This window comes from Pimephales promelas, chromosome 9, assembly GCF_988280905.1.
Source record: "Pimephales promelas chromosome 9, fPimPro1.hap1.1, whole genome shotgun sequence".
NCBI lineage: Eukaryota > Metazoa > Chordata > Actinopteri > Cypriniformes > Leuciscidae > Pimephales > Pimephales promelas.
In genome coordinates, this window is record NC_142777.1 from 7,314,965 (window position 1) to 7,340,987 (window position 26,023).

General features: G+C 41.7%; 1 protein-coding gene across 2 annotated transcripts; it reads right to left on the reverse strand.

Annotated features, from left to right (window-relative positions):
- Window positions 1–1,760: 1,760 nt before the first annotated feature.
- On the reverse strand, window positions 1,761–24,385 carry LOC148977492 (E3 SUMO-protein ligase ZBED1-like). 2 transcript variants are annotated; one of them, XM_089134716.1, is made up of 5 exons: window positions 23,270–24,385; window positions 21,891–22,022; window positions 19,278–19,294; window positions 6,805–7,257; window positions 1,761–1,828 (listed from the first exon to the last, which is right to left on the reverse strand). In XM_089134716.1, exons 1-5 carry the CDS (start codon window positions 24,361–24,363, stop codon window positions 1,761–1,763), a joined length of 1,764 nt encoding a protein of 587 aa, XP_088990842.1. In that variant the 5' UTR covers window positions 24,364–24,385. The 2 variants fall into 2 exon arrangements, with proteins under 2 accessions (XP_088990842.1, XP_088990841.1); XM_089134715.1 differs by lacking the exon at window positions 19,278–19,294 and having other exon boundaries at window positions 1,761–1,825; window positions 6,802–7,275; window positions 21,868–22,022.
- Between the last annotated feature and the right edge of the window lie 1,638 nt (window positions 24,386–26,023).

Sequence of the window (26,023 nt, forward strand, 5' to 3'; positions counted from 1 at the left end):
CCTGTCCATTAAAACAGCGCTCCTGTTGGCATTGGCCTCTTTCCAGAGGGTCGGGGATTCGTGCCTAGAGTTCGGGCCGGGCCTTTCTCGTGTTATATTGAGACCCCGCCCCGGATATGTGCCCAAGGTTCCTACCACTCCCTTCGCGGACCAGGTAGTGAACCTGCAAGCACTGCCCCAGGAGGAGGCAGACCCAGCCCTAGCTTTCTCTGTCCAGTCCGCGCTCTGCGGGTTTACATTGACAGAACGCAAAGCTTCAGGACCTCAGATCAGCTCTTTGTCTGTTACGGAGGCCAGCAGAAGGGGAAGGCTGTTTCCAAGCAGAGGTTAGCCCACTGGTTAGTGGATGCTATCACCCGAGTGTATGATGCTACGGGTGAGTCTTGTCCTCCCAGGTTGCGTGCTCACTCCACGAGAGGTGTTGCCGCCTCCTGGGCGTTGGCTCAAGGTGACTCACTGACAGACATCTGTAGAGCTGCAGGCTGGGCGACACCGAACACTTTCGCTAGCTTCTATACCCAGGTGAAAAAGACGTTGTATTAAATGTATTAAAAATATATTTGAAATACAAATGGTGTGTTTATAATACATTTGTATTTACAACATGCTTATTTAAAGTGTACTAAAAATGTATTTTATTGCATTTTAGTATATTTCTAAAAATTATACTAGAAGTACATTGGTAATAAATATATATTTAATTACACTTTTAAGAAATATACTATAGAAAAGCATACTTTTAATGTATTTATCAAAAGTATATTAGTAATATATTGGTAAAATAAATGAATAAATGTATGCTTAATTATATTTTTAATAAATATGCTAATGACAATCATGCTTTAAATATGTTTCTAAAAAGTGTACTAGAAGTGCATTGGTATTTAATTACATTTTTAAGAAATATGCTAAATACAAACATTTTAATTATATTTAAAACTGTTTTACTAGAAACGAAATGCTAATAAATATACACTTAATTACACTTTTATAAATATGCTAAAAACAAACATAGTTTTAGTGAAGTTTTAGTGTATTTACAGAAAGCATACTTGTTGCTAAATTAAAGTATTTTTTGTGTTCACTTTGTGTGTATAGCAATTTATAACCTTTTAACTTATTTAACCTTGTATAGGACTAGAGCAATATATTTTTAATATTTATGTTATACTGTAGCATGTGCTTCAGCCCTGCTTTAAAAAAATATTGTGAAAAACAAATGAGACATATATATATATATATATATATATATATTAGGGCTGGGAATTTATTAGAAAAATTTAACTAATTAATCGCACAACTTGCTGTGATTAATCGCAATTAATCGCATTTTTTCCCAAAGCTTGTTATCAATACTTATACGTTAAAAATGATTCATTTACACAATGAAGTATAGTTTAAACAGAACATTTTATTACAATGATCTTATGAACTGTAAACGTTCTCTCCTGGGAACTAGTATGGGTAATTCCCATAAAGTGCAACATTATAAAACAAAGTTTATAAGTGTAAGTTGAATTTGATCAGAAATCCTAAATCATCTTATAAAGTAAGGCAATAAGCCAAAAGCAATTTCTTCATATCCACCAACAATATAAAATGTTAAAGTGTAAGTTTAAACTACCAAGATCATCAAAATGGTTGGAACTTAATCCAAAGCAAAAACTTTTTTTTTTATGCCCCAAACATGTCTCACCAAACAGCCTTTGCAGAACGAATAACACAAGGAGAATGTTACATATTTTACCACAACATTTTACCTACTCTTTTGCATTGAGCCAGCAACTAAGACAGACCAGTTTGTTTACATTATCAGGAGACAAGGCAAGGCAAGGCAAGTTTATTTATATAGCACATTTCATACACAATGGCAATTCAAAGTGCTTTACATAGAAGAAATTAAAATAATCAAAATAAATCAGAATAATTAAAACAGTTTAGAATAAAAAATAAGAAATAATGAAAAATAAAAATTATGATAAAAATAAAATACAGTAAATTAAAACTATTTAGAATAAAATGAAGTGCAGTAACAGTCGGACGAACAGTGGCACAGTGCTCATTCAGTAAATGCACAGCTAAACAGATGTGTTTTGAGTCTTGATTTGAATGTGACTACTGTAGGAGCACACCTGATCTCTTCTGGAAGCTGGTTCCAGCTGCGGCTGGCATAATAGCTAAAAGCAGACTCTCCATGCTTAGAGTGAACCCTTGGTATTTCTAGCTGATGTGATCCTAATGATCTGAGCGATCTGTTGGGTTTATATTCAGTGAGCATATCTGCAATATATTGAGGTCCTAACCCATTAAATGATTTATATACCAGTAATAATACTTTAAAATCAATCCTAAATGTAACTGGCAGCCAGTGTAAAGACCTGAGGACTGGTGTGATGTGTTCATATTTTCTGGTCCTGCTCAGAATCCTGGCAGCAGCGTTCTGTATGAGCTGCAACTGTCTTATGGTCTTTTTAGGAAGGCCAGTGAGGAGGCCATTACAGTAATCCACCCTGCTGGTGATGAAAGCATGCACAAGTTTCTCTAAGTCTTGACTGGAAACAAAGCATCTAATTCTTGAAATATTTTTCAGATGATAGTATGCTGATTTAGTTATTGCTTTGACATGACTATTGAAACTAAGGTCTGACTCTAGTGACACACCAAGATTCCTGACTTGATTTTTAGTTGTTAGACCCCTAGCAACAAGGTATGCATTCACCTTAAGAACTTCATCTTTGTTTCCAAACGCAATAACTTCAGTTTTGTCTTTGTTTAACTGCAGAAAGTTTTGACACATCCAACCGTTTACTTCATCAATGCATTGGCACAGGGAGTTAATGGGGCTGTAGTCGTTAGGCGATAGGGCTAAGTAGAGCTGTGTGTCGTCTGCGTAGCTGTGGTAAGCTATTTGGTTCTTTTTCATTATTTGGCTCATTGGGAGCATATACAGGTTGAATAGGAGTGGCGCAAGAATCGAGCCCTGAGGGACTCCGCAAGTCATGGATGTCCACTCAGACTTATGTTCTCCCATACTCACAAAATAACCTCTCCCTTCTAAGTATGACCTGAACCATTTTAGGACTATCCCAGAAAGCCCCACCCAGTTTTCCAGCCTGTCAAGAAGTATGTTGTGATCAACAGTGTCAAATGCAGCACTGAGGTCGAGTAGTACCAACACGGATAATTTGCCTGTATCAGTATTTAAGCGAATGTCGTTTATTATCTTTATGAGAGCTGTCTCCGTGCTGTGATGCGATCGGAAACCAGATTGAAAATTGTCAAAATATCCATTTGAGCTTAAGAATTTGTTCAGCTGATTGAAGATAACCTTTTCAATGATCTTGCCTATGAAAGGAAGATTTGAGATCGGTCTATAATTGCTCAAGATGGTCTTATCCAGATTGCTCTTTTTCAGGAGGGGCTTGACAACTGCAGTTTTCAGGGAGTTCGGAAAATTCCCAGAGCGAAGTGAGGCATTTACCACTTCTAGGAGATCTGCTTCTAAACAGTTTAACACACTTTTGAAAAAAGATGTGGGAAGTGTGTCAAGGGCGCAGTTTGATGTTTTAAGGTGCTGTACGGTTTCTACCAAAATTGTGTCATCAATTTCTTCGAAATCAGACATAGTAACTACTTTCTCAGGTTGTGGTCTGATCTGCCTGACCCCAGAGCAACTCAAGGATGTGCTGATCACCTTTCTGATGTTATTGATTTTCTCAGAAAAGAAAGAAGCAAACTCACTGCAGTTGCTGTCTGAGAGCATTTCTATGGGAATCTGGCTTGGGGGGTTTGTCAGTCTCTCTACAGTAGCAAAAAGAGTGCGTGTGTTGTTTATATTGCTGTTTATAATATTTGAGAAGAAAGTCTGTCTAGCTTTCCCTAGTTCCCTATTGAAAGCGTGGATGCTGTCTTTGTAGATGTTATAATGGACTACAAGTTTTGTCTTCCGCCACATGCGTTCTGCTCTTCTGCATTGTCTTTTCATATTTTGCACAGCTGTTGAGTTTCTCCAAGGTGCTTTTTGTCTGCCACTATTCTTCCTGACTTTAACAGGAGCAATATCATCAATTACACTCTTAACTTTTGAGTTAAAAGAATCAAGGAGAAAATCAACAGAGTCAGCAGATATGCTTGGTTTTAAAGCTATAGCCTTCATAAATAGCACACCAGTGTTTTCATTTAAGCATCTCTTCTTGACAGACACAGCTCTAGCTTCAACGGCAGGAGAGATTAATATATCAAAGAAAATACAGAAATGGTCAGACAGTGCTACATCCTTAATAACAATCGATGAGATGTTTAAATCCGTACTGATAAGTAAATCTAGAGTGTGTCCACGATTGTGTGTGGGACCGTGTACATGCTGTGTCAGATCAAAAGTTTTTAAAACAGTTTTAATATCTTTTGCCATATTGTTTTCTGCGTTATCTATGTGAATGTTAAAATCTCCAGCAATGGCAAAACAGTCAAACTCAGAGGCAATTGTTGATAGCAATTCAGTAAAATCCTCTGCAAAGGCTGGAGAGTATTTTGGAGGCCTGTAAACTATGATAAGTAAAATACGTGGAGCACCTTTTAACACAATACAGAGATATTCGAAAGAGGGGTAATTCCCAAATGATATTTGCTTACATTGATAAACATCTTTAAAAAGAGCAGCTAAGCCGCCACCTCTCTTACCCGCTCTGCAGACACTCATATAAGTAAAATTTGGAGGGGATGTTTCGTTTAGGAACGTTGCACTACAGCTGTCTTCTAGCCAAGTTTCAGTTAGAAACATGAAGTCCAGGTTGTGTGTGGTTATTAAGTCATTGACTAGAAGTGATTTATTTTTAATGGAGCGGATGTTTAAAAGTGCTAACTTTATAGTCTTACTTTTTGTCCTCACAGCAGTCTTAGTTTGGCGTGTAATGGGCACCAGATTAGATGGGTTTGCTGTACGGCTGTTGAAGGCCTTAGATTTTCTATCATGTAAATGAACAGCAATAGAGAAAGATTCAGGCACACTGGGTTCCCGCTTGTTCTCGAGCCGATGGGGGAGAGTGTGGGCCCTGGCGCTGTGGCAGAGGCCGAAGAGCTCTCCGAGGAGGGGGAGGGGGAGGGCGAGCTGGGCCCGAAAGCTTTGGTGGTTTTGGGGCCTGCCGTTTTTTGGTTGGTATCTGGGGGCTTGCAGCAAAAGAGTGTGATAGTTTGGTTCCAGCAGACACCAGTTGTTCCATTTTCTCTGAGAAGCACAGAAGTGGAGATGCTGGAGAGAGTGATAACGTGTCAGGTGAGATGGGCTGTTGCTCTGATGTTATTGGAGGGTGTAAAATGCTGTCCTGGTTTCCCTCGTTGTTTTCCAGAAAGTCGTCCTTGGGTGCTGAATCTGGGAGCAGTTCTGATATGTCACAGTCTGTCTGTGGTGAGCTCTGTGGGCAGAGCTCTGCTGAGATTGTATCCGTGAGCAGAGGTTGTTGTTGTGGCTGAGTGGTGTTATCATTGTCCTTGTGTGATGTGTCAGCAATATGTCCATTTAGGTGTTGAAGTGAAGTCATGTGGTCGTTCATACTGTGTCCAGGTGTGTGAGTGCCATTCAGGTTGAATGGATTGGCACACACTGCAGAAGGATGATGGAGGGAGAAGTAGATATTGTCCTTTAGTACTCTTGAACCAAGTTTGTTTGGGTGATGGCCATCCCGTTGAAACAGTTGCCTCTGACTCCAGAAAAGATTGAAGTTGTCAATAAAGTTCACTCCTTTTATATTGCAGGTTTTTTGCAGCCATGTGTTGAGCCCAAGCAACCGTGAAAACCTGTTTGTTCCTCTTGCTGGGAGTGGTCCACTGATGAATGTTTCAACTTTCAGTCTTTTAAGTGTTTCAAAAAGTTCATTGAAATCCTTCTTAAGGAGTTCTGACTGCTCTTTATGAATATCGTTCTTCCCCACATGAATGATGAGTCGATTTGCAGTTTTATGTTTCACCAGAATGTTCTGAAGTTCCCTGTTTACATCAGAAGTTGTTGCTTGTGGAAGGCAGCATGTAGTTGTATCCCTGATACTAATGTTTCTGATTATGGAGTCGCCCACTATCAGAGTCCTGGGCCCCGCTGTGCTCTGAGCTGAGTGCCGCTGTCTGCTCGACCTTGAGCGCCGGTTAGCATCAGCGTTAGCTACAGGCTGACTCAGTCTGTGTTCGATCACATTCGTCAAATTCAGGGATTCTTCATTCATTAATACTTCGAATCTGTTCTCAAGATGAATAGGCGGTGGTAGGAGACCAGTGGTTGCAATCCTGGTCAGAGTCATATCTGGGGTAGATGATGCTACTGCTACTCCCTGTTTGTGCCATCGATTTGTAAGTCGATCGGCTTGTTTCTCTACAGTCAGTATAGCTTGTCGAGGAGCACTAGATTCATGGGACTCACCGGCTGTGCGCTGAGGGCGTCCACGACGGAGCTCTGTTGTGCCTTCTGTCTGGTTTGTCGGTCCCGAATTTAACTTTGTTTCAAGAACTGCAATCCTTTGTAAAAGTCTGTGGCAGTTAGAGCAGCAAGTAGATTCCCGAAGAGGCATTTTCTTATCCTTATGAGTGTAGGGAGTTGCATGAGTAAGCAGTGAGAGGCTGGTTGAATAAAAGTGTGACTTTTTAAGTAATCCCAGCGTCTGAGCACTGTGCTGATTTGCTGAAGTTAAAATTAGGTGAAAAGGAAATAAAATATATAAAAAAATATTAAAGCGCTAGAGCAAAGCGCGGAGCAGTAAGCAGGAGCGTCCGAACAGTAGCTGAGCAGGAAGTGAAGTGACAAGGAAGCTGACAAGCAAGCTCTCTTCTTTTGGACGATGTGGCCTGAGAGTGAGAACAACCTCTCACAGGGCACTGTGGTTGCAGGCGTGGACAGGTATTTGCGTGCTATGCGTGCCATTAGAACATGTGCTCCTTCTCTTGATGACCACCACTGCAGTGGACACTGGTCCATGTTGATTTTGGGCTCTGATTTGTAGCGTTTCAGACATTTGTCTATAGAATCTTCATCATATGAATCTGAATCAGATGAACGAAGCAAGAATTCAGACATCCTGGTCTTTTTTGTTGGCTGTTTTCCTGTTGTCTCTGTTGACGGTTGTTGTGCCAGCCTCTCCTCCTTTACCAGGCTGCTTATTGAGGTCCACACCTCATGCCTTTCGTCTTTAGGAAGACACTTCAAATCTTTAAACCTGGGGTCGAGAGCAGTAGCGATCTTCAGCCATTTGAGGTTGGTGCTTTCCTTCCTTTTAGCTAGGTCCAGGGGCGATTCTAGGATTTTTTCAACTGGGGGGCACAAGAGGGGACACAATTCTTACAGAGGGGCCATTCTTATGTTGTGTATTTATGTAGAACTGTAGATATCCAAATCATTTCAAGTTCAGTAAGCTTTAAAATCAGCAATAAACAGTGATACCCTGTTATCTTTTCATAGCAGTTATTTACTGCTCTAAATCAAAACAATAAAATACAATTTATATTAACTTTTCACTTTACAAAAGTGATAGAAAAACTGTAATAAATAAAATAATCCAATGTTTTAGTGTCCAACTCACAAATAATAATAGAACAGCCTTATTTATATAAATGCATAATTATATTAATCATTCATATAATAAATACACAATTAATGAATTCATAAAACTGTAATAAAATTGTATACATCTTTTTCCCCACATCCTATTCAATTTGCATTTCAGCAGTTGCAGTAAATTTGCATTGATGAATAGACCACATCTGCTTATTTCGAGGAAGGCTAATTAGTCTTGAGCATATTGATTGTAAAATATCACATATAATACTTTGTTAGATAGCTACTTTTTCAAAAAGGTATGATTTAGTTTAATGTAATATGTGGATCATAGAAACAGTGACTTAATTATCCAGTAGTATTAATTATTTATTTTTCTATTTAATCATGCATTTTTATTTAATGATGTAATGAATCTTGGCCAGGCGAGTTACATCAACACATACACACACACACACACAAACCTTTCACTTCCCCCACACATCGGAATGTGTGGAATGTTTTTGAACAAAGAGAAGGACTTTTGGTGTTTAAAAACATTCAACAAAATGTTTTCAATGGTTTTTATGTATGTGTCTTCCCCATGTCACAGTGAAATAACTTTGTTTGATCACAGTTTAAATAGGAATTAAAAATACCTTCGTCATGCATTTGAAACATAAGTGTATATTGCTTTGATATAACATAATGTTCCTTGATATCTCTAGAATGCTTATTGAATGAAACACTCGAATATGCATAGAGATGTAAAGTAAAGTGTATTTTTAATTCGTTGTACTGCCAATGAAGATCAAATTGCTATTGCAAAACCCTCATTTAACACACCCCCTTCCACGAGAAGCGCGCGCTGAGGAACAAAAGAAAGCTTCCCGCGTGCAACATCCACTCTCCGATTGGCTCAAGCCAACAGGAAGGGGATGGATTTCTCCAAGGTGATAAATGTGAGAACGCAGGTCCGCCCGCTCTCTGCTCTTCTGAACTTTCCAGCGCTCAACATGTAAATCTCACGGGACTCTGATCCAACCATGGGTCTTTCCTTTTGTTCGTCTAAAAGTTTCATCTTTTCCTCAAGTGGACTACCAAGTTCGTCTTCCAGGAAAGGAAGTGGACTTTGCCGAACTATCTCCTCGGGTAACGTCACCTCAAAGACTCTCAGCCTTTCAAACACTGGCGCTAAATGCCGACGAACGCCACGTGACTCCCCACGGAACAAAGCAGCCATGAACGAGCCGGGACGGGCCGCACCAACATGCCGCGGCCGCGCTTCACGTGACGCACGCGCGCCGGACCGGCGCACCTCTAGCCGACACGTGGCCCGAACGGGTCGAGCAACGAGCCCACGACTCACACAGACCACATGTGCCTTGCAAGTATACCTTCTTTTAGAGCTTCTAAGAAGCATTAAGAAGATGTTTTGGGGTGTCAAGAAAGGTTAACTGACTGTTTTGATGAACGTAACTCTCTCTCTCTCTTACAACTCACTCTCTCTCTCACTCTCTCTCTCAAACTCACTTAACTTGCGCGTATCCATTGTCTAAACGCTCTGCGTCGTCTTAGTTTGTGTTTTAATGTTTGTAAATACATGTATCATTGTAACGTAGTGAATGCTTAAGTAGGAACTTTATTAAATACAAAATATGCTTACCTTGACTGATTGTCTTGCTCATGATACGGGTCAATGAAATGTCGATTTAAAGCTACACGCTTTACAGAACTATAAATACCTAAGAGGGTATTTGGTTATATAGCAGGGAAGGCAGATTCTAGTGGCCACAGAATTTGTTTTCACAAGCTATATAACTTAATTGAGCTAATTGATTTTACCTGTCTTGTAAAACGTGGTCCTTGCAATCAATAACAATTAATTTGTGGTGGATTGCGGGGATGCACATGTATGCATATGGGTAAAATTAATAAATTAACATGTAAGACCGGTCTGATCCAAATCTGTATGAATAATTATTAATTATCAATTATTAATTATGATATGCAAATTCCCCCCTGATCAGAACCGACCCAGAGTCTTTACATGAATGGTGGAGAATGCGGGCAATTTCAAACTTGTTTATGAGCAATCAATTTCAAGCTAATGTGTATATTGTTATTTAATATTGTTTATGTAATATTTAATATTACACGCGCGCATCGGAGTGAACGCTTTGCGAACTCACGATATGATTGAGCTGGGCACGAAAGCCGCCTCAGTCAAGCACATTTAACAAGCTGCTAAATGTTCAAACATTTTAGTCACTGTTAATTGTTAAAAATAAACTGCAGTTTCCATAGTATTAAATTTGTTCTGGCACAGATGGAAGAGAAACCTCTGTGCATAAACGACACTTTTAATAATTTTAACTCCACTGTCCGGACGAAACTCTCCGAATAGTGTCGAAGACAAGATACGGTAAAACGATGCTCTTTTACTGTTCTTAAAAGGCCTTATATTATAATCGTTAGAGTAACGATAAGCTCCTGGTTGAAAAAAACATTGACTTAGCTACTCAATGTATAAAACCGCCAAGCATATTATCATAAGTGCTATTTGATATATGCCTGTTGGAGCAGGAAACAGACGAGTAATTCCTGTTTTCCTTTGCACAATGCAGCGAAGAAAACCTGCGAACGTGTTTTAAACAAATATAGCACCAAAAAAATCCAAAACTGAAAACATTCCAATCATTAATACTAGTTGTGATAAATGTTATTTGGAGTTTTGAAACAGACGAGTAATTCCTGTTTTCTTTTGCACAACGCAGCGAAAAGAAAAAAAATCCTGCCAACGTGCTTGTAAAATATAGTACCGGAAAGAAATCCGTCGAGATTTAAAATTCCGTAATATTTGTGATTATACAGCAGGGAGGGTGGTAACGCTCCACTCCCTCTGAATAAATCACGGGTCAGGGGGCTGGTTGTAATACTACTGCCAGACACTAGGGTGCGCCCTTGAGTGCTTTGCAGTATCAAATTTCCACCGGTGTCCTGACTTTACCCCGTGTGAGCGCAGTGGCGCCATCGTGTGGACACTAACAGCTAGGTCATCTTTTCCTCAAAATTCTCTGTTAGAAAATTCCTATTTTCTTACTGAAATTTTGAACTAGTTTCTCTAACTTTCAATGCATGTGCAATTTACAGCCTCGTTGTAATAACATGATTTTCTTTACCTTGACTGTGTGCACTTGTTTTGAATTTGGTTCAAACCACGTTTGAATTTAAAATTCAGAATTAAGTCTTAGCAGCTTCTGATGACCACTTAGAGGAAAGCGCCCCCTTGTGGCAGCCCCTTTTGCTAAGTCATCAGCTAACATCACTCTGTTTTTGCATGGCTCTCTCTGTTGGTTGTATTCTGGTTATCACTGATCCCTCACCGTAATCGTGATTATCATCAAATATGACACCAACCTTTAATTTCCTACACTTATTCAAATTTTGTTTGAAACAGACAAATTTCGAAGTTAATTTGAATTAATTCTCTCATTTCCCATTGGGAATTGTTTATGGCTTTATTTCTATATTTCCTCCTCAAATTATTTTTAATAATTTTGATCTGGTCTCGGGACAACTGTATCCTTACTAATCTAATGGTTACTTAACCCCTATGCATTTGCTCAATTTGAATTGTGTTTAATCAGTTTGAATGCAATTTAAATCAAGCTCCCTGTCAGCCCGGTGAAACACTAGCAGGAAGTGGCCCAAAACCCTTAGTGGCCAAAACCCGCCACTACAGCTCGCTTCCTCCTGTGTTCTTCATTGCGGCACTCTATCCCTTTCCTGAATGGAGGCTAGGTTATTCTGATAAGTAACATTGTCATAATTTCCTTTTTGTTTATACCATAATTTTAGTAAAGCTGTTGCCTTTGATTTTTCTACAAAAAAGACACTCAATTTGATTTAGATAAAGGAGCTTTAATTCACATTGAAGTACACTTGTTCTTCATCCTGTTTTGTGTTTGCAAGTAGAAATCTCTCTCGTGCTGTGATGATTTGACAGTCATCTCTGCCTGGGGTCCAGCGAGCTGGTTCGTCTGATCTGCGTCACCATCACTGACTGAGCGCGAGTCTCTGACTTTTCTGTATCTTCTGTTGGTGCGGCCCGCAACACGATATCACCAATCTGGCACTGCCGGTTGTGTTCAAGGTCAAGTTGCTTGAGAGGGCGTACCTCGGTACAGATGCACCGAGAGGCCCGGGACACTGCTGTCATGGGTGGGGCGACAGAAGGACCAACCACGATGCTGACTCCGGCCAGAATGACCTCATTTCACCCCAGGCAAACTAGAAAAGGTATTAAAACCCATCCACTTACTATTTGCCACAGAACCTAGAGATTCCCCTGGTAATTTGAAGTGGTTGGCTTCCTCCTCTCCGAGCCACAAACCGGCTCCAAACAGGCTTAGGCCTTCTCTTCTTCCCCTTTCTAACACTGCTGGTGTACTACTGCCATTTCAGTACAGACCTCCCCATCTCTGATGGTTGCATGTTACTTCAAACTTTGCTAGATTGCCATTGCTCTGTTCTGTTGTGCTCTGTTCCTTTCAGTTCACCTAGAGACAGAACCTCTCTGACACACCAAGGAATGCTGAAGAATAGTTTGACAACCAAGTCGTTAGCACCAACAGGTGACCCCTAAGCTAGCGCCCTGTCAAAAACCTTCATTCAGACCCATGATGACCTACCCAAATTGTCCCACCAAACGGTTTAACTGTCTGCATCAGTTAACCAAAATTCTCATACACGGCTTAGCCTGTATTATAGCTCGTTAAAAGTAGTCGAACTGGCATTGGTCTGTCTGTGTGTGTTGTGTTCCTCTCGTCCACAGTGAAGGCAGTATGTTCCAGCCCTACAGTCCCACAACCCGCTGGGACGACCTGGGACAACCTGGAGACATGGCTGAGATTCATGACATCTCCATCCCTGCCCAAAGCCACCAGCGACTCAGAGCCCCAAGCCAAGAGCAGCTGACAAAGACTGGGCCAGACACGTCACAACCTCGCTCACCAGCTCAACGCACACGCACGCCTCCGCGAAAGGAGCCGCATCGCCCTGGAGCACAAGGTTGTAACGCCGAGAATGACAACTACCCCGAGCTACCGAAGGAAGTGGAAAGACTTCAAACGGCCCTGTCTAATTTTCTACATAGACTGAAGAAGAATAGTCAGAGAAAAGAACTAAAAAGAATTCAACGAGAAACTCCGACAAAGTGAAGTCTCTTGCAAAGAGCAGAGATTGAACTGAAAGAGACTCAAAAGCCACGGCCTGCGCAAGAGGCCCGTGCGACCACCCACAAGCTCGTTCAGCAGAGACAAGATCTCGAACACGAACTTGACCCACAGAGTTGCAACACTCTGATAGACTGCAGCATGACTGGAAAGGGAAGGACACACACCACAAGCTTCCCCTGACCAGTCTGCACATTTCAGCCAATGCACAAGAGCTGAAAAAGGGGGGGTGGAAAAGCCCGCCTTCCACAACATCTCTGACAATCTACAAGACGGTGACCTTTCACCTGCTGTCTCCAACCGGTGAACGCGACACCGACACCCAGCAAGACAGACCCCGGAGGGCCTGTACCATCACCACCGGCTCCGAACGAGTTTTCTGTGGAACTTACAACGAACCTGTAACTGAGGAGGACGCCAGTTTCAAGAAACTTTCCCTCCAAAAACCCGTCAGTCACCATAGTTCTCTCGGCCCCACACCATGCCCACTCAACGAGGCGTGAAGGCCCCCAGTAAAAATTCCTCAAACCCCAAATTATTCTGAACTGCAGAACCAGAAGACACACAGCACGAACACCGTGCAAGACTCTGCGTTTGTAGAATTAGAATTTTACTAAGTTAAAGGAATCTGAGATAGGCATGTAAGCCTCAACGGCCGACGGACTATGCACGACTCTTTTGAAACAGACAGTTTCTAGATGTTGTTTAAATCAGCACCGTTAAACATTAGGTTTTGTGACAGTGAAGAGTTACAGAAAACACCAACTCCGAACAGGGCATACAGTACGTTACCCTGACGACAGAGTGTAGTAAAATCACCCGAGTTTTAACTATTGTTAACCTACAGGCGTGCACTCGATCATCGCGACCCAACCAAAACGCAACGTGCAACACGCATTTTGATCGCTGGCTTATCTAAATGCAGATAAAACAAATAGCTGAAATTGACATCTCTACTTTGGAAAAAAAAAAAACAGCCTTAGAGTCCCAACTGATATCAAGAACTTCAGCATTAAAGCGTAAGTCTGTGTAACAAAGGTATCACCTCAGCAGCTTGTAATCTGTACCGATATCTATTCTGCTTTGGTTAAAAGAAATCCAAATCGCGGTATGACTAAACCTGTTCCTGACGAAGGAAGCCCAGGACAGAGTTATATGTAGGTAGACCTGGGAGACGCTCCCCCTTTCTACAAAGTAAAGGCCTTAATGTTATTGTTAGATTGATGTAATTCACCTAAATTTTAGCTGCATCGACAAGCAGAAAGCCACTAAACGATCAAAACAAGTTACTCGCGGAAGAGCTAACACTCATGCATGAGAGAGACGTACCTATATATGCTTAGACGAGCTTTGACTCAGCAGCAAACCTATTTCCTTACTCTGTAAACAAATAGAACAAGACAAGCTTTGACTTGCAGCAAATCTATTTCCTTACTTTGTAAACAAATAGAAGACGTGTAAAGTAAAGAACAGAGTTCCATGAGAAAATCAGCAAATGCCAAAACACATTTGCGTTTTACTGAATGCAACCAAAGTTCTTGAAAATCATAAAGTATAGGCGCCTCCTTTTAACCCATTAAAACGTGCATGATTCATGTAAAATATACAGACATTCTTCAGATACTGTTGAATTGCTCTGACACGCTCTGGTTCCCATGACAACAACTTGTCACAGGAAGTGTTACCTTGTAATGTCACTTTTGTAATCAAACCAGCCTGGGTGGCTAAGCTAACCTAGCCTAGCGACACGCTCTGGTTCCCATGACAACAACTTGTCACAGGAAGTATTACCTTGTAATGTCACTTTTGTAAGCAAACCAGCCTGGGTGGCTAGCCTAGCATCAAGCTAACTTAGGCTAAGCTAAACTAACCCAGCACTAAGCTAACTCCGGCTAAGCTAACCTAGCTTAGCATCAAGCTAACTTAGGCTAAGCTAACCTTACCTAGCTCCCATCCAACATAAGCTAAGCTGAATAACCTGCACAGTTAACAGTTAGCATCATTTACGTGAACCCTTACTCACCGCTCGTGTTCCACAGTGCAAAGTATTCTAGAATACTTTCTCAACACCAGTTAGGGTTTTAAATTACTCACTTTCCATGTTTACCATTCTTATTAGCTAAAGTTTACCTTCACAGGGTTAGGAATACTCCTTGCTAACCGTTAAGGGCGAACTTCGCAGATGCCTTGTTAATTAAACTTAAGTTTAACTACATGAAAACTGCGTGACTAACTACAGAATAACGCGTGTAACCGTAGGAATTTTCATCGGCATGTTGACTAAAGCTTTGGAGGGACACACAATGTGGTTTTGAACACCCAACCGCTACAACCCACTATAGTGTTGATCAAAGCAAATCCAAAGTTTAGTCACTAATGCCACTGAACACTCTTGACCTCAGATCATTCCCGTGTTTTGATCACTTTATTTCCTTTTGCTTTAATTTTAATTTTATTTTGCCTCATTGATTATTTCATTCCTTCGACCTTGATGATAATAGCAAGCAGCTATTCCCTTAGGTCATCTATATGATTTAATTTCATTTCCTCTCTTGTCCGAGTGTGGTTCTATTCCTCATAGGGCCCAGAAAGGAAACAGAGACCCCCTTATTTGTTATTTTGGCTTAGTTTCAACCAATGCACTCGTTTGTGACCCTGCAACGCAAGTAATTTCAACAATTTACTTGGGCACTACTAGAGTCCTGAGGGTCGATAATAAGCAGAATTTAAATAAGAAAGCGGTCCTTTTCCTATTATTGTTCACTTCGTCGAGCCATAGTGGACCACCAGCTAAGTCCAGAGAAATAATTTAGTCATAAGGACCACCTTACGTTATTTATTTCATCTCGGATATGTCCTTTCCAGGAAATACGCTCGGAACCACACAAGACTTAGCCCTAACATTCACAGCTAAGATAAGGACACAAGAGACACATAGCTTTATGCTAAACACTTAACTAACTTATTAAGCAGTAGTTCTGAACTTTTAGGGCCATGCATTAGTCACTCACAACAAGTGTGCCAGAATGCCACAGAGCCCCTGCTTAAACCGACCTCAACCTGCCAAGGAACCACTGCCCCAAACCACGGCATGGCTTCAAAAAGGATGCAACAAAGCTAACCAGAAAGGTCCCAAGATTCACTCAGGACCCTGCATCTACCCACGACATGCAGACAAGACTTTCACTTGCAAACTGTCTAACCAACATGACTGCATGAAACAGATTCTGCTTGATATGGATTACGTCCAGTCGCGAAGTGCACAGCTTCCTAGATCGTCAAACAGAGACTGTCAAAATGGACTACCAGCTGTTGCAATCAGCTTTGATCGCTTAACTCCCTGATCCAGAATCAGACCAAGGGTTATCACCACCGTGGACATCAAGTAAGACCGACTTGAAACTCCACCGACTTCGGCAAGCCTACTTCGAGAAGCAAACCATCAGGTATGAAAAGGATACCAGTTTCAGAACTTTGTTCCCTTAAAACCTGCATCCCACAGTGAGTTAGTCGATAAGCACCCTGGCCTGTGCTTGTAGCCTGTCTACCTCAGCTACGAGACTGGGCCCGCAAAGCTCACATTAAGCAAAGGCTTTGTCCGAAAAGACTGTGTAAAAACCCTCAGACTAACCTGTCTCTGAGCACGACTCAGAGCTGCCCCTAGAAGGCACCCCATACATCACTAACACCTTCACTGAGAGTTAAACCGTTCCAGGCCAGCAGAGGGCAACACAACAGTCATGGTGCTCATCTAACGCCCCAGAGCAAGAGCTCTGAAACATTTCTGGAAGCCAGCCGGCGACCCAGAATGGACCGCCCAGCACCAAGACACTCAAGCCCAACCAGCCCAGAGCGGTACCCTCTCAACACGCCACTGGTAAGCACAAGTCTGAGCACACATCAGATAACAACAGTGCAGCCACGTCACAGACGGCAGAAATCCTGAAGGTGCTGAAAGCGTTTCTGCACGAGACATTACAAGGAGACAAGTCAGACATCCTATGTCTCAGCGCAAGACCCAAGCCAGACACCCAGAACACTGCTCGTCAGCATCAGACCACAGAGCTCACGGTCGCATCACAAAGCGACAACACCAAGCAGCCACCACAACTGACAGCTGCACAACCTGAGCATGACAGTCCGGTGTCCCACACAAGACCGGTCCTAACCGCTCATCGATCACAACACCAGCCCAGATGCCTAAACTTCTGGGAACCCTAAACAAAAGGGGGGTGGCACAAAAGACTCTACATAGCCACCACGAGAGACAATCATTTGAGCCTCGAAGGCCTCTCAGACACTAGCTCAAACATCACGCTAATGTCAGCCCAACTCTTCGAAAGACTCACCGCTAAAGCTAAGAGTCAAGAACGCACTCTCAAAGCCCAAACATGTGAGCTGAATGAAAACCCTACAGCCAAAACAACTTCTGGCTCAAAACAGGTTGCTCCCATTCATCCATTTGGTCCTATGAGCCTGATTCACCCAGGGTACCGATCACGAACGATCACGTACCCACTTCTGATTGCCCAAGATCTGTTAGATCGCTTTGAGCCTTTAATAGACTTTAAACAACTGAATGCCTGAGCTCAAGTTCAAGAACCCCTCCCCCTCCAGTCATACAGGTCAAGAGAACCTAACTGGCAGGTCACAGAGGTCACAAGAACTCCCGCAGCCAGCCATGAAGGCACAGCCTCAGCACCAAATGGAGAGGTGAACTTGCTACTCTGCACCTTTCAGCTCACTAAAGACTTTGACTAACCAAATGAACTCTGAAACTACCACCTCTTTACCCCTCCAACCTCCCAAGCCTGCCGTCGGACACATCAGGCAGCACACCAAGAACATGCTGCTCAACGGCCCTACAACTCAGTTTCATGCACCTCGTGACATCACTTCGCCACGGCTTGTGCTGCCACGGTGCAGAAAGGGGGATATGCCAGTGTATGCCCAGTCACGCACCATGTGGGCTGCACACCGCAGCACCAGGACATCTCGGCATCCTCAAAGGCATCAGACTGTCCCAGCCGACAGCCGCTGAATTCTTTCCTCCCTTTCTCTCTCTCTCTCCCCTGTCTCTGTTACAGGATGCTGCTGTGGTCGTCTTCCTGTGCCTCCAGCCAACCAGAGGACAGCTACTGTCGACCGCCTCACCGCCGGGTCCGACATCAGGCAGCATATGGTCGACTGCCACGCAAGCAGAGCTAAATGGACTCCCACGCCGCTGCTGTCAGTACGCAGTCAAACACCGGCCTGTCCAGCAACCAAACGAACTGAAATTCCACAGCCAAAAGGTAACTCACAACACAGAGTGCCTCCTCACAGACCATCAAGAAATTGAAAGGAACTGTGATAAATCCGCAACGCACACAGCATTCTACTGAACCAGACAAGTGAGCTCCAGCGAGACAACTGTTCACTGTCTGCCAGAATGACTTTGCTAAAATTCACCAAGCAGCCTTTGCTCCAAGACCCGAGCTACCCTGCTGCAACCGAGCCTGAGTCAAGTCCCAGCCAGGACGAAACCCACGATTTCACCCTGATTCCAGAACTGGAATTATGAACGATGATAGAAGGGGTCCAGCCAAACTGGACTTGTTCCCAGTGACTGCTGTGTCTCAACTGCACACCTGTTGCACTGCACAACTGCCTCACCGGTAGTCCAATCCTGGACTGCAGCTGATTCTGCACTGGGTACCTCTACGGTAATCAACCACACCCTGACACTTGACATCCACGCTGCACAAGAGGCAAGGAAATGCAAACCTCCACAGCCACCACGGGACCCTCAGGAAGAGGGTACCACGCTGGAGACTGCGTCAAACCTCAGCAAGCTGAGCCCCTACCTCAGCAAGCTGAGCCCCTACCTCAGCCTAGCCGCCGCCTGCCACCTGACCCTCATGATTCACCTGCCATCCGTCCATTGCGATGGTGTCGTTCGATGAAGTCACACAAGGACTTCACCTAACGAAAAGGGGGAGATGTAATGAATCTTGGCCAGGCGAGTTACATCAACACATACACACACACACACACAAACCTTTCACTTCCCCCACACATCGGAATGTGTGGAATGTTTTTGAACAAAGAGAAGGACTTTTGGTGTTTAAAAACATTCAACAAAATGTTTTCAATGGTTTTTATGTATATGTGTCTTCCCCATGTCACAGTGAAATAACTTTGTTTGATCACAGTTTAAATAGGAATTAAAAATACCTTCGTCATGCATTTGAAACATAAGTGTATATTGCTTTGATATAACATAATGTTCCTTGATATCTCTAGAATGCTTATTGAATGAAACACTCGAATATGCATAGAGATGTAAAGTAAAGTGTATTTTTAATTCGTTGTACTGCCAATGAAGATCAAATTGCTATTGCAAAACCCTCATTTAACACACCCCCTTCCACGAGAAGCGCGCGCTGAGGAACAAAAGAAAGCTTCCCGCGTGCAACATCCACTCTCCGATTGGCTCAAGCCAACAGGAAGGGGATGGATTTCTCCAAGGTGATAAATGTGAGAACGCAGGTCCGCCCGCTCTCTGCTCTTCTGAACTTTCCAGCGCTCAACATGTAAATCTCACGGGACTCTGATCCAACCATGGGTCTTTCCTTTTGTTCGTCTAAAAGTTTCATCTTTTCCTCAAGTGGACTACCAAGTTCGTCTTCCAGGAAAGGAAGTGGACTTTGCCGAACTATCTCCTCGGGTAACGTCACCTCAAAGACTCTCAGCCTTTCAAACACTGGCGCTAAATGCCGACGAACGCCACGTGACTCCCCACGGAACAAAGCAGCCATGAACGAGCCGGGACGGGCCGCACCAACATGCCGCGGCCGCGCTTCACGTGACGCACGCGCGCCGGACCGGCGCACCTCTAGCCGACACGTGGCCCGAACGGGTCGAGCAACGAGCCCACGACTCACACAGACCACATGTGCCTTGCAAGTATACCTTCTTTTAGAGCTTCTAAGAAGCATTAAGAAGATGTTTTGGGGTGTCAAGAAAGGTTAACTGACTGTTTTGATGAACGTAACTCTCTCTCTCTCTTACAACTCACTCTCTCTCTCTCTCTCTCAAACTCACTTAACTTGCGCGTATCCATTGTCTAAACGCTCTGCGTCGTCTTAGTTTGTGTTTTAATGTTTGTAAATACATGTATCATTGTAACGTAGTGAATGCTTAAGTAGGAACTTTATTAAATACAAAATATGCTTACCTTGACTGATTGTCTTGCTCATGATACGGGTCAATGAAATGTCGATTTAAAGCTACACGCTTTACAGAACTATAAATACCTAAGAGGGTATTTGGTTATATAGCAGGGAAGGCAGATTCTAGTGGCCACAGAATTTGTTTTCACAAGCTATATAACTTAATTGAGCTAATTGATTTTACCTGTCTTGTAAAACGTGGTCCTTGCAATCAATAACAATTAATTTGTGGTGGATTGCGGGGATGCACATGTATGCATATGGGTAAAATTAATAAATTAACATGTAAGACCGGTCTGATCCAAATCTGTATGAATAATTATTAATTATCAATTATTAATTATGATATGCAAATTCCCCCCTGATCAGAACCGACCCAGAGTCTTTACAATGATCTTTTTTATATTTTTTTATTTGAGAATGTTTCTGGATGCAGGGATTAAATTAAAAAAATTCTTTTGACTGATTTTTTTTTTTTTTTTTTTCAGGCCAAGTCATATTCCTGTAACTTTATTTAAATAGTCGAGACCAATAGCGTTTTAAGGAGAGATGTTTTAAACCGATCTAATATTGCCAGTTTGCGTAATTTAAAAGGTATTTTAATCTATGAAAAACAATTACTTATCTTGACAAATAGGCCTAATCAACCATCTACATAACTTTTCAGTGCATGTTTTTATTTATCTTATAAGACCAAACAATGCTAACTGGCTGAGGGAAAAGTGAAGTTTCATAACTTTATATATTTAACTTTTAGGCTATTAACTTTGTATCCCATTAGAGAGCTGAGCTGACTTATGTTTAACTGAATTGTTTACTTTATTTCTCATTGTATAGCTTATTATAGCCTACCTATTAGGCTACTTATACTTTTGAATGGGATATTATCATTAAAACTGACATTTAACAAAAGAGACAGGGTTGTGTAATTTTATATATTCTAAAATATATAAAATATTCTTTATATGTGTATGTTTTTACTATACATTCTCTTCACTGTGTGTAATACAATAAAACGATACATGTCTGTTTGTTAAATGTCAGTTTTAATGATCAATAATGTTTCACATTTTTAAAATGAAAACAAAAAGAAGCAGGGTTGCGTTTTATATTTCGTGTTATAAATATATGCAGTGAAGATAGTCAATGTGAGTTAAGGTTACCTGAACCACATTTTTGTGGCCATTAATATGTTTATGATAATATGTCCATTTATAAATGAAATGAGGCAGAGTGCTGTTTTATATGTATTTCGTTTTATTGTTGATGAAAAGAAGCAAAGTTGTGTTTTATACCATATAAGAGATAACCGGAGTAGCCGCGTGCTGAGTGACGCGATCAAGAACGCGCTATTCCATTAGCAGAATGACCGGACTCGCGTCCTCTCGTCCTCGGGAGTTCGTTCCCCGAAGCTTGCGTTCTTGGTATTGAGAAACGACCAATATTGACTCGCGTTCTGTTTTCTATCATACGACGGCAGCAAACGAGCAGTAGCCTGACATGCACTTCTCAAAATCTAAGACTAATTGAGTGAACATGGAGCAGTTTTTCCTTGAGCGGGAATTGAAAAACCGGAGTGGACCATGAGCGAAGTGATTACAGAATGCTTAGAGTGGAGAGAGGAACGTGCTTTCGCTCCACTCCAGGCTTTAGCACATTCCCCTCAGCAGGGTGAATACACATCGTCTTTCCTTAAAAAATAGTAAGCTGTATAAAATATATCAACTTACCGTGTGGTTTTGAGAAGCATCGCGCGACACGGAATCATGAATTATTCTACTACAAGCTGAAAGATTATGATTTGAATTTTTGAGTGACAGACAATTAGAAGGGTGGGGGCACACTGGGGGGCCAATCAGTTTTCAGGAGGGGCCAGTGCCCCCATGGCCCCTCCCCTGGCTACGCCACTGGCTAGGTCTGGTAAACACCTTCTTGAACCTCACCACATAGACTGGATCATCATCTGATGGCTCCATAACCCGGAACAAGTGGCAAAATGCTGGTAACACCACTGAACAAGAAATGTACTGCTCGCCCCCTAGGAGTTCAGTCACATTTCTGCAGAGGAAAGTACAAGATGTAATTATGTCAGTAAATTGTTTTAATTATACAGTGGCACACACAATAAGTCAGATCACACAGAGACAATTTTCAAAGGGGTACGAAACACACTAGGGCTGTCACTTTTGAGAAAAATCTAATTCGAACGAATATCAAATATTAAGCAATGTATTTGAATATCTACGGGGAAAAAAATGCACAAATACATTAATAGTCTGGCTGTCATAATAAGGACTCTCCGGCCATAGCCTGTCTAAAAAACACGTTTGACTTAATGTTTGAAACAGCAGACTATCAACTTAATCTATATGAAGTGCCACTATGGGTTACACTTTATTTCGATAGTCACTTTAGACATTCTACTAACTATAAGTAACTTTTCAACTACATGTCAACTAAGTGTCATTAGAGTATTAGTAGGCTGTAGTAGACTGTCAGTAGACTGTTAGGTTAGAGTTAGGTGTTAGGGTTCAGGTTAGGAGAACAAGTTGACTTCTTGTTGCTAAGTTACTTACAGTCAGTTGAATGTCTGTTGGGGGACCAATAAAATAAAGTGTTAGCAGATATTAAGCTGACAGTCTATTAATACTCTAATAATAGTTAGTTGACATGTAGTGGCAAAGCTACTTATAGTTAGTTGAATGTCTAAAGTGGACTGTTGAATGTCTAAAGTGGACTATCGAAATAAAGTGTTACCCCACTATGCATAGACAATCACAAAATTAAGCTAAGGTTACATGGAAAAAACAGAATAGGAACATCAAATAACGTGACAACTTACACAGCTAATTCATTTCTTAATGTTGTTTGTTAGAAACACCAGTCTATCAACTTGATCTGGATCAAGTGCGGCTCTTTATATTGATGATGTTCTCCGCGGGGCACGCACTCTGAGTGCACAGACGTGCCTGGCACACACATATTTTAGAACCTGCTACTGAATGAGATGGTAAACAATAAAATAAATCAAACGGTCTAATCATAGATTGCAAAAAGAAAAAAAAACATGGCACTTTAAAAAAGGGATAGTTTATTTAGCCTATAGTTCGTTTACGGACATTTCACGTCATGTTCGAATGCATATTCGAATATCGAATATAAAACTGACAGCCCTAAAACACACACACATATGCACACACACACACACACACACATATATGCACGCGCACACACGCATGACAAACACAGGAAGAGAGGAAACACAGATATAGAGAGACAAACAATAGAGAGAGAAATAAACTAACCTGCGAGGTTCAAGTAGTTCTTCAACCTTTTCCAGTTTAGCAAGCTCCTGTGATGTCAACATGGCAATTTTGCTGTTCTGCTGAGACAGAGTAGTGGACAGTGGCAATCTGTTTCGCAGGATCCGCCTGACCATCTCTAAGGTAGAATTCCACCTGGTTGGGACGTCCTGTACAAGCGGTTCTTGCTTCTGTCCAAGTGCAACTTGCTGTTCTCCTAATTCCTGAGCATTTGATGGACTGTGCTTAAAGTGCCCCACAATTTTGCGACATTTGGCCAAAATAACATCTAATCCACAGTCGTGAAGAGAAACAGTTACAGTTCTTTGAACGCAGTGGGCTGTACAGGGCAGGTGTTCAAATGGTAGTAGTCTCGCAGCTGCTGTCATGGTCCGAGCACTGTCAGTCCCAAGTGTTGTTAACTTATTCTCCACATTCCAATATTTGGCAACTTCCAAAAAATGATCAGCGCATGCCTCCGCAAAGTGGCGCTCGGTGGTTTGACTCACAGTAAGGACAAATGAACGGAAACTCCACTCCTCATCTATAAAGAGTGCTGTGACGCCTAAGTAGTTGTCATTGCTCACAGACGTCCAGTGATCTCCTGTGAGCGCGACGTTCGTTGCGTTCTCAAGCATGTCCATCCTCCGTGCCCTCTCGCTGTCATACAAATGGTGTATTCTCGAAACAATCGTTCTTCTAGAAGGTAGATTGTAAGAAGTGTCTCCCGATGCAATTTGAATTACTTCTCGTAGTCCCTCGTCATCTACCGTGTTAACTGGGCGGCAGTTTCTAGCTATCCATCTAGCAATAGAATCGGTTAAAGATTCCGTTACAGATTTGTTCATCGGTCCGCCACGAGGCCTACAGTAATCCAGTATGGTCGATTGGCGAGACCCTCCTGTAGCCTCGCTAGTTGCGGCAAGAACACCTGGGTGTTTTGCGTTTAAATGGTATAGTAAAGACGAATTGCTCCGGTGGTATTTAAATTCGGCTTTGCAAATTGTACATACCACCACTTTTCTGTCTGTGCCATCAGGACATTTTTTAAATGTAAACTTTCCATCTAAAACTCCACCGTTATCGCTCTCCATCATCGTGCAGTGTGATTTCGCTCAGTTAGCACACTCCTCTGTCACAACAGGAAGTTGTTAAAACGAACGCGATTGGCTTGCGTCAATTGCGTTAATTTATTTTAATGCGTTAAACATGTAAAATTAATCGCAGAGATTAACACGTTAACTTTCCCAGCCCTAATATATATATATATATATATATAAAGTTTAAAAATTCAAGTCCCTTTAATTCCGTTCCTAACATGAAGGCAATTAAACATGTATCAAAATTAATTGTAATATAATTTCTACAAAGACTAGAAGTAGCACTTTAATTATAAATATGTGCTCAGTTAAGCTTTTAAGAAATATACCAAAAACTACCACACTTTTTGTAATACTACCAACACTTAACTCAATGCATATGTATTTCACACTTTATATTATGTGTTTTAGGTTTAACTTTTTTAAATTAATTTGTTATAATTATGAAAAGCACTAAAATTTGACTAACAAGTAATGCACTTCTATACTTCTGCATTAATTAATCAAATAGTCTTTTCCACAAAACAAGTGAATACCAGTACTTGCACACATCAACATAAAAGATCAGGTGTACAAACTAGAAAAACAAAATAAATTTGTTAAAGCTTGACTCTTACATTTGTTTAGCCAAAATTAATAAAAAACTTGTTGTTATGTTTATATTAACAGAGTTGTTTCTTTTTTTTGTGGCCGTTAGTTAATATTTCCAGTTGCATTCATTTGGACTAATCAGAGCCAATCTTTTCAAAACAAGCTTGCCGGCAATTGTCCAATCACACACAGCCATTTGAACTTACATGTTGGGCGGGGCGCGGACAGCGGATACTGACTGTCTGTGGTATTCCATTATAGCTTCAGATATTTCAACAGAAATCATGTATTTTCCAAATTTTGCTTTGTTATTTCACTGACTCTGACCTAGTGAATGTGGATAGCACGATCTAATATTAAGAGAACACACAAGCAGATTACCAGGTCGTCAGCTCCCGCGAACAATTTAGGGCCAATCCCAATTCTACCCCTTACCCCTTCACTTTCCCCTTCCCCTCCGTTTTGCGCGTCCACGTGAAGGGGTAGGGCTGTCCCAATTCTCTTTTGGTTGGAGGGGGAGGGCTAGGGTGAAGGGCCAGATAGCCCTTCAAACGAAGATTTTTCGGGAGCACACTTCAAACGAAGGGGTATGAGAAGTGTCACTGCTAACCCAGGCTGGCTGCCCAAGCGACAAAGGAGACCCATAAATTTAAGTATTTGTGGCTTTAATAAGTATTATAACGACAAATAATGATTTGCTTTATGTTACATTCAATATTGTGTTCATATTTACGGTCAGTTTCTTCACAGAAACGTTTGTAAAAAAATCGCTAAAATTACTGTAGTTTGCTAACGATAGTCCCGCAACATATTTTCGTCGTCTCCGTTGTTTCCTGCGAACTTCACAAGATGCAAGAAAATAGCTGTAACCCACGCGACTGAGATAACTGCAGCTGTCGACGGGATCTTGGAAGTTGTGATAAACATCGGCGCATCTCCTGTGACGTAGGCGCTAGCGACGACTTATAATGACGTTTAACGGAGGCGTAGTGGTGTCCCATTTCTTAGGGGAATATTTTCACCCCTACGCATTGCCACTCTGTTTAAGGGGAAGGCGAAGGGGTAG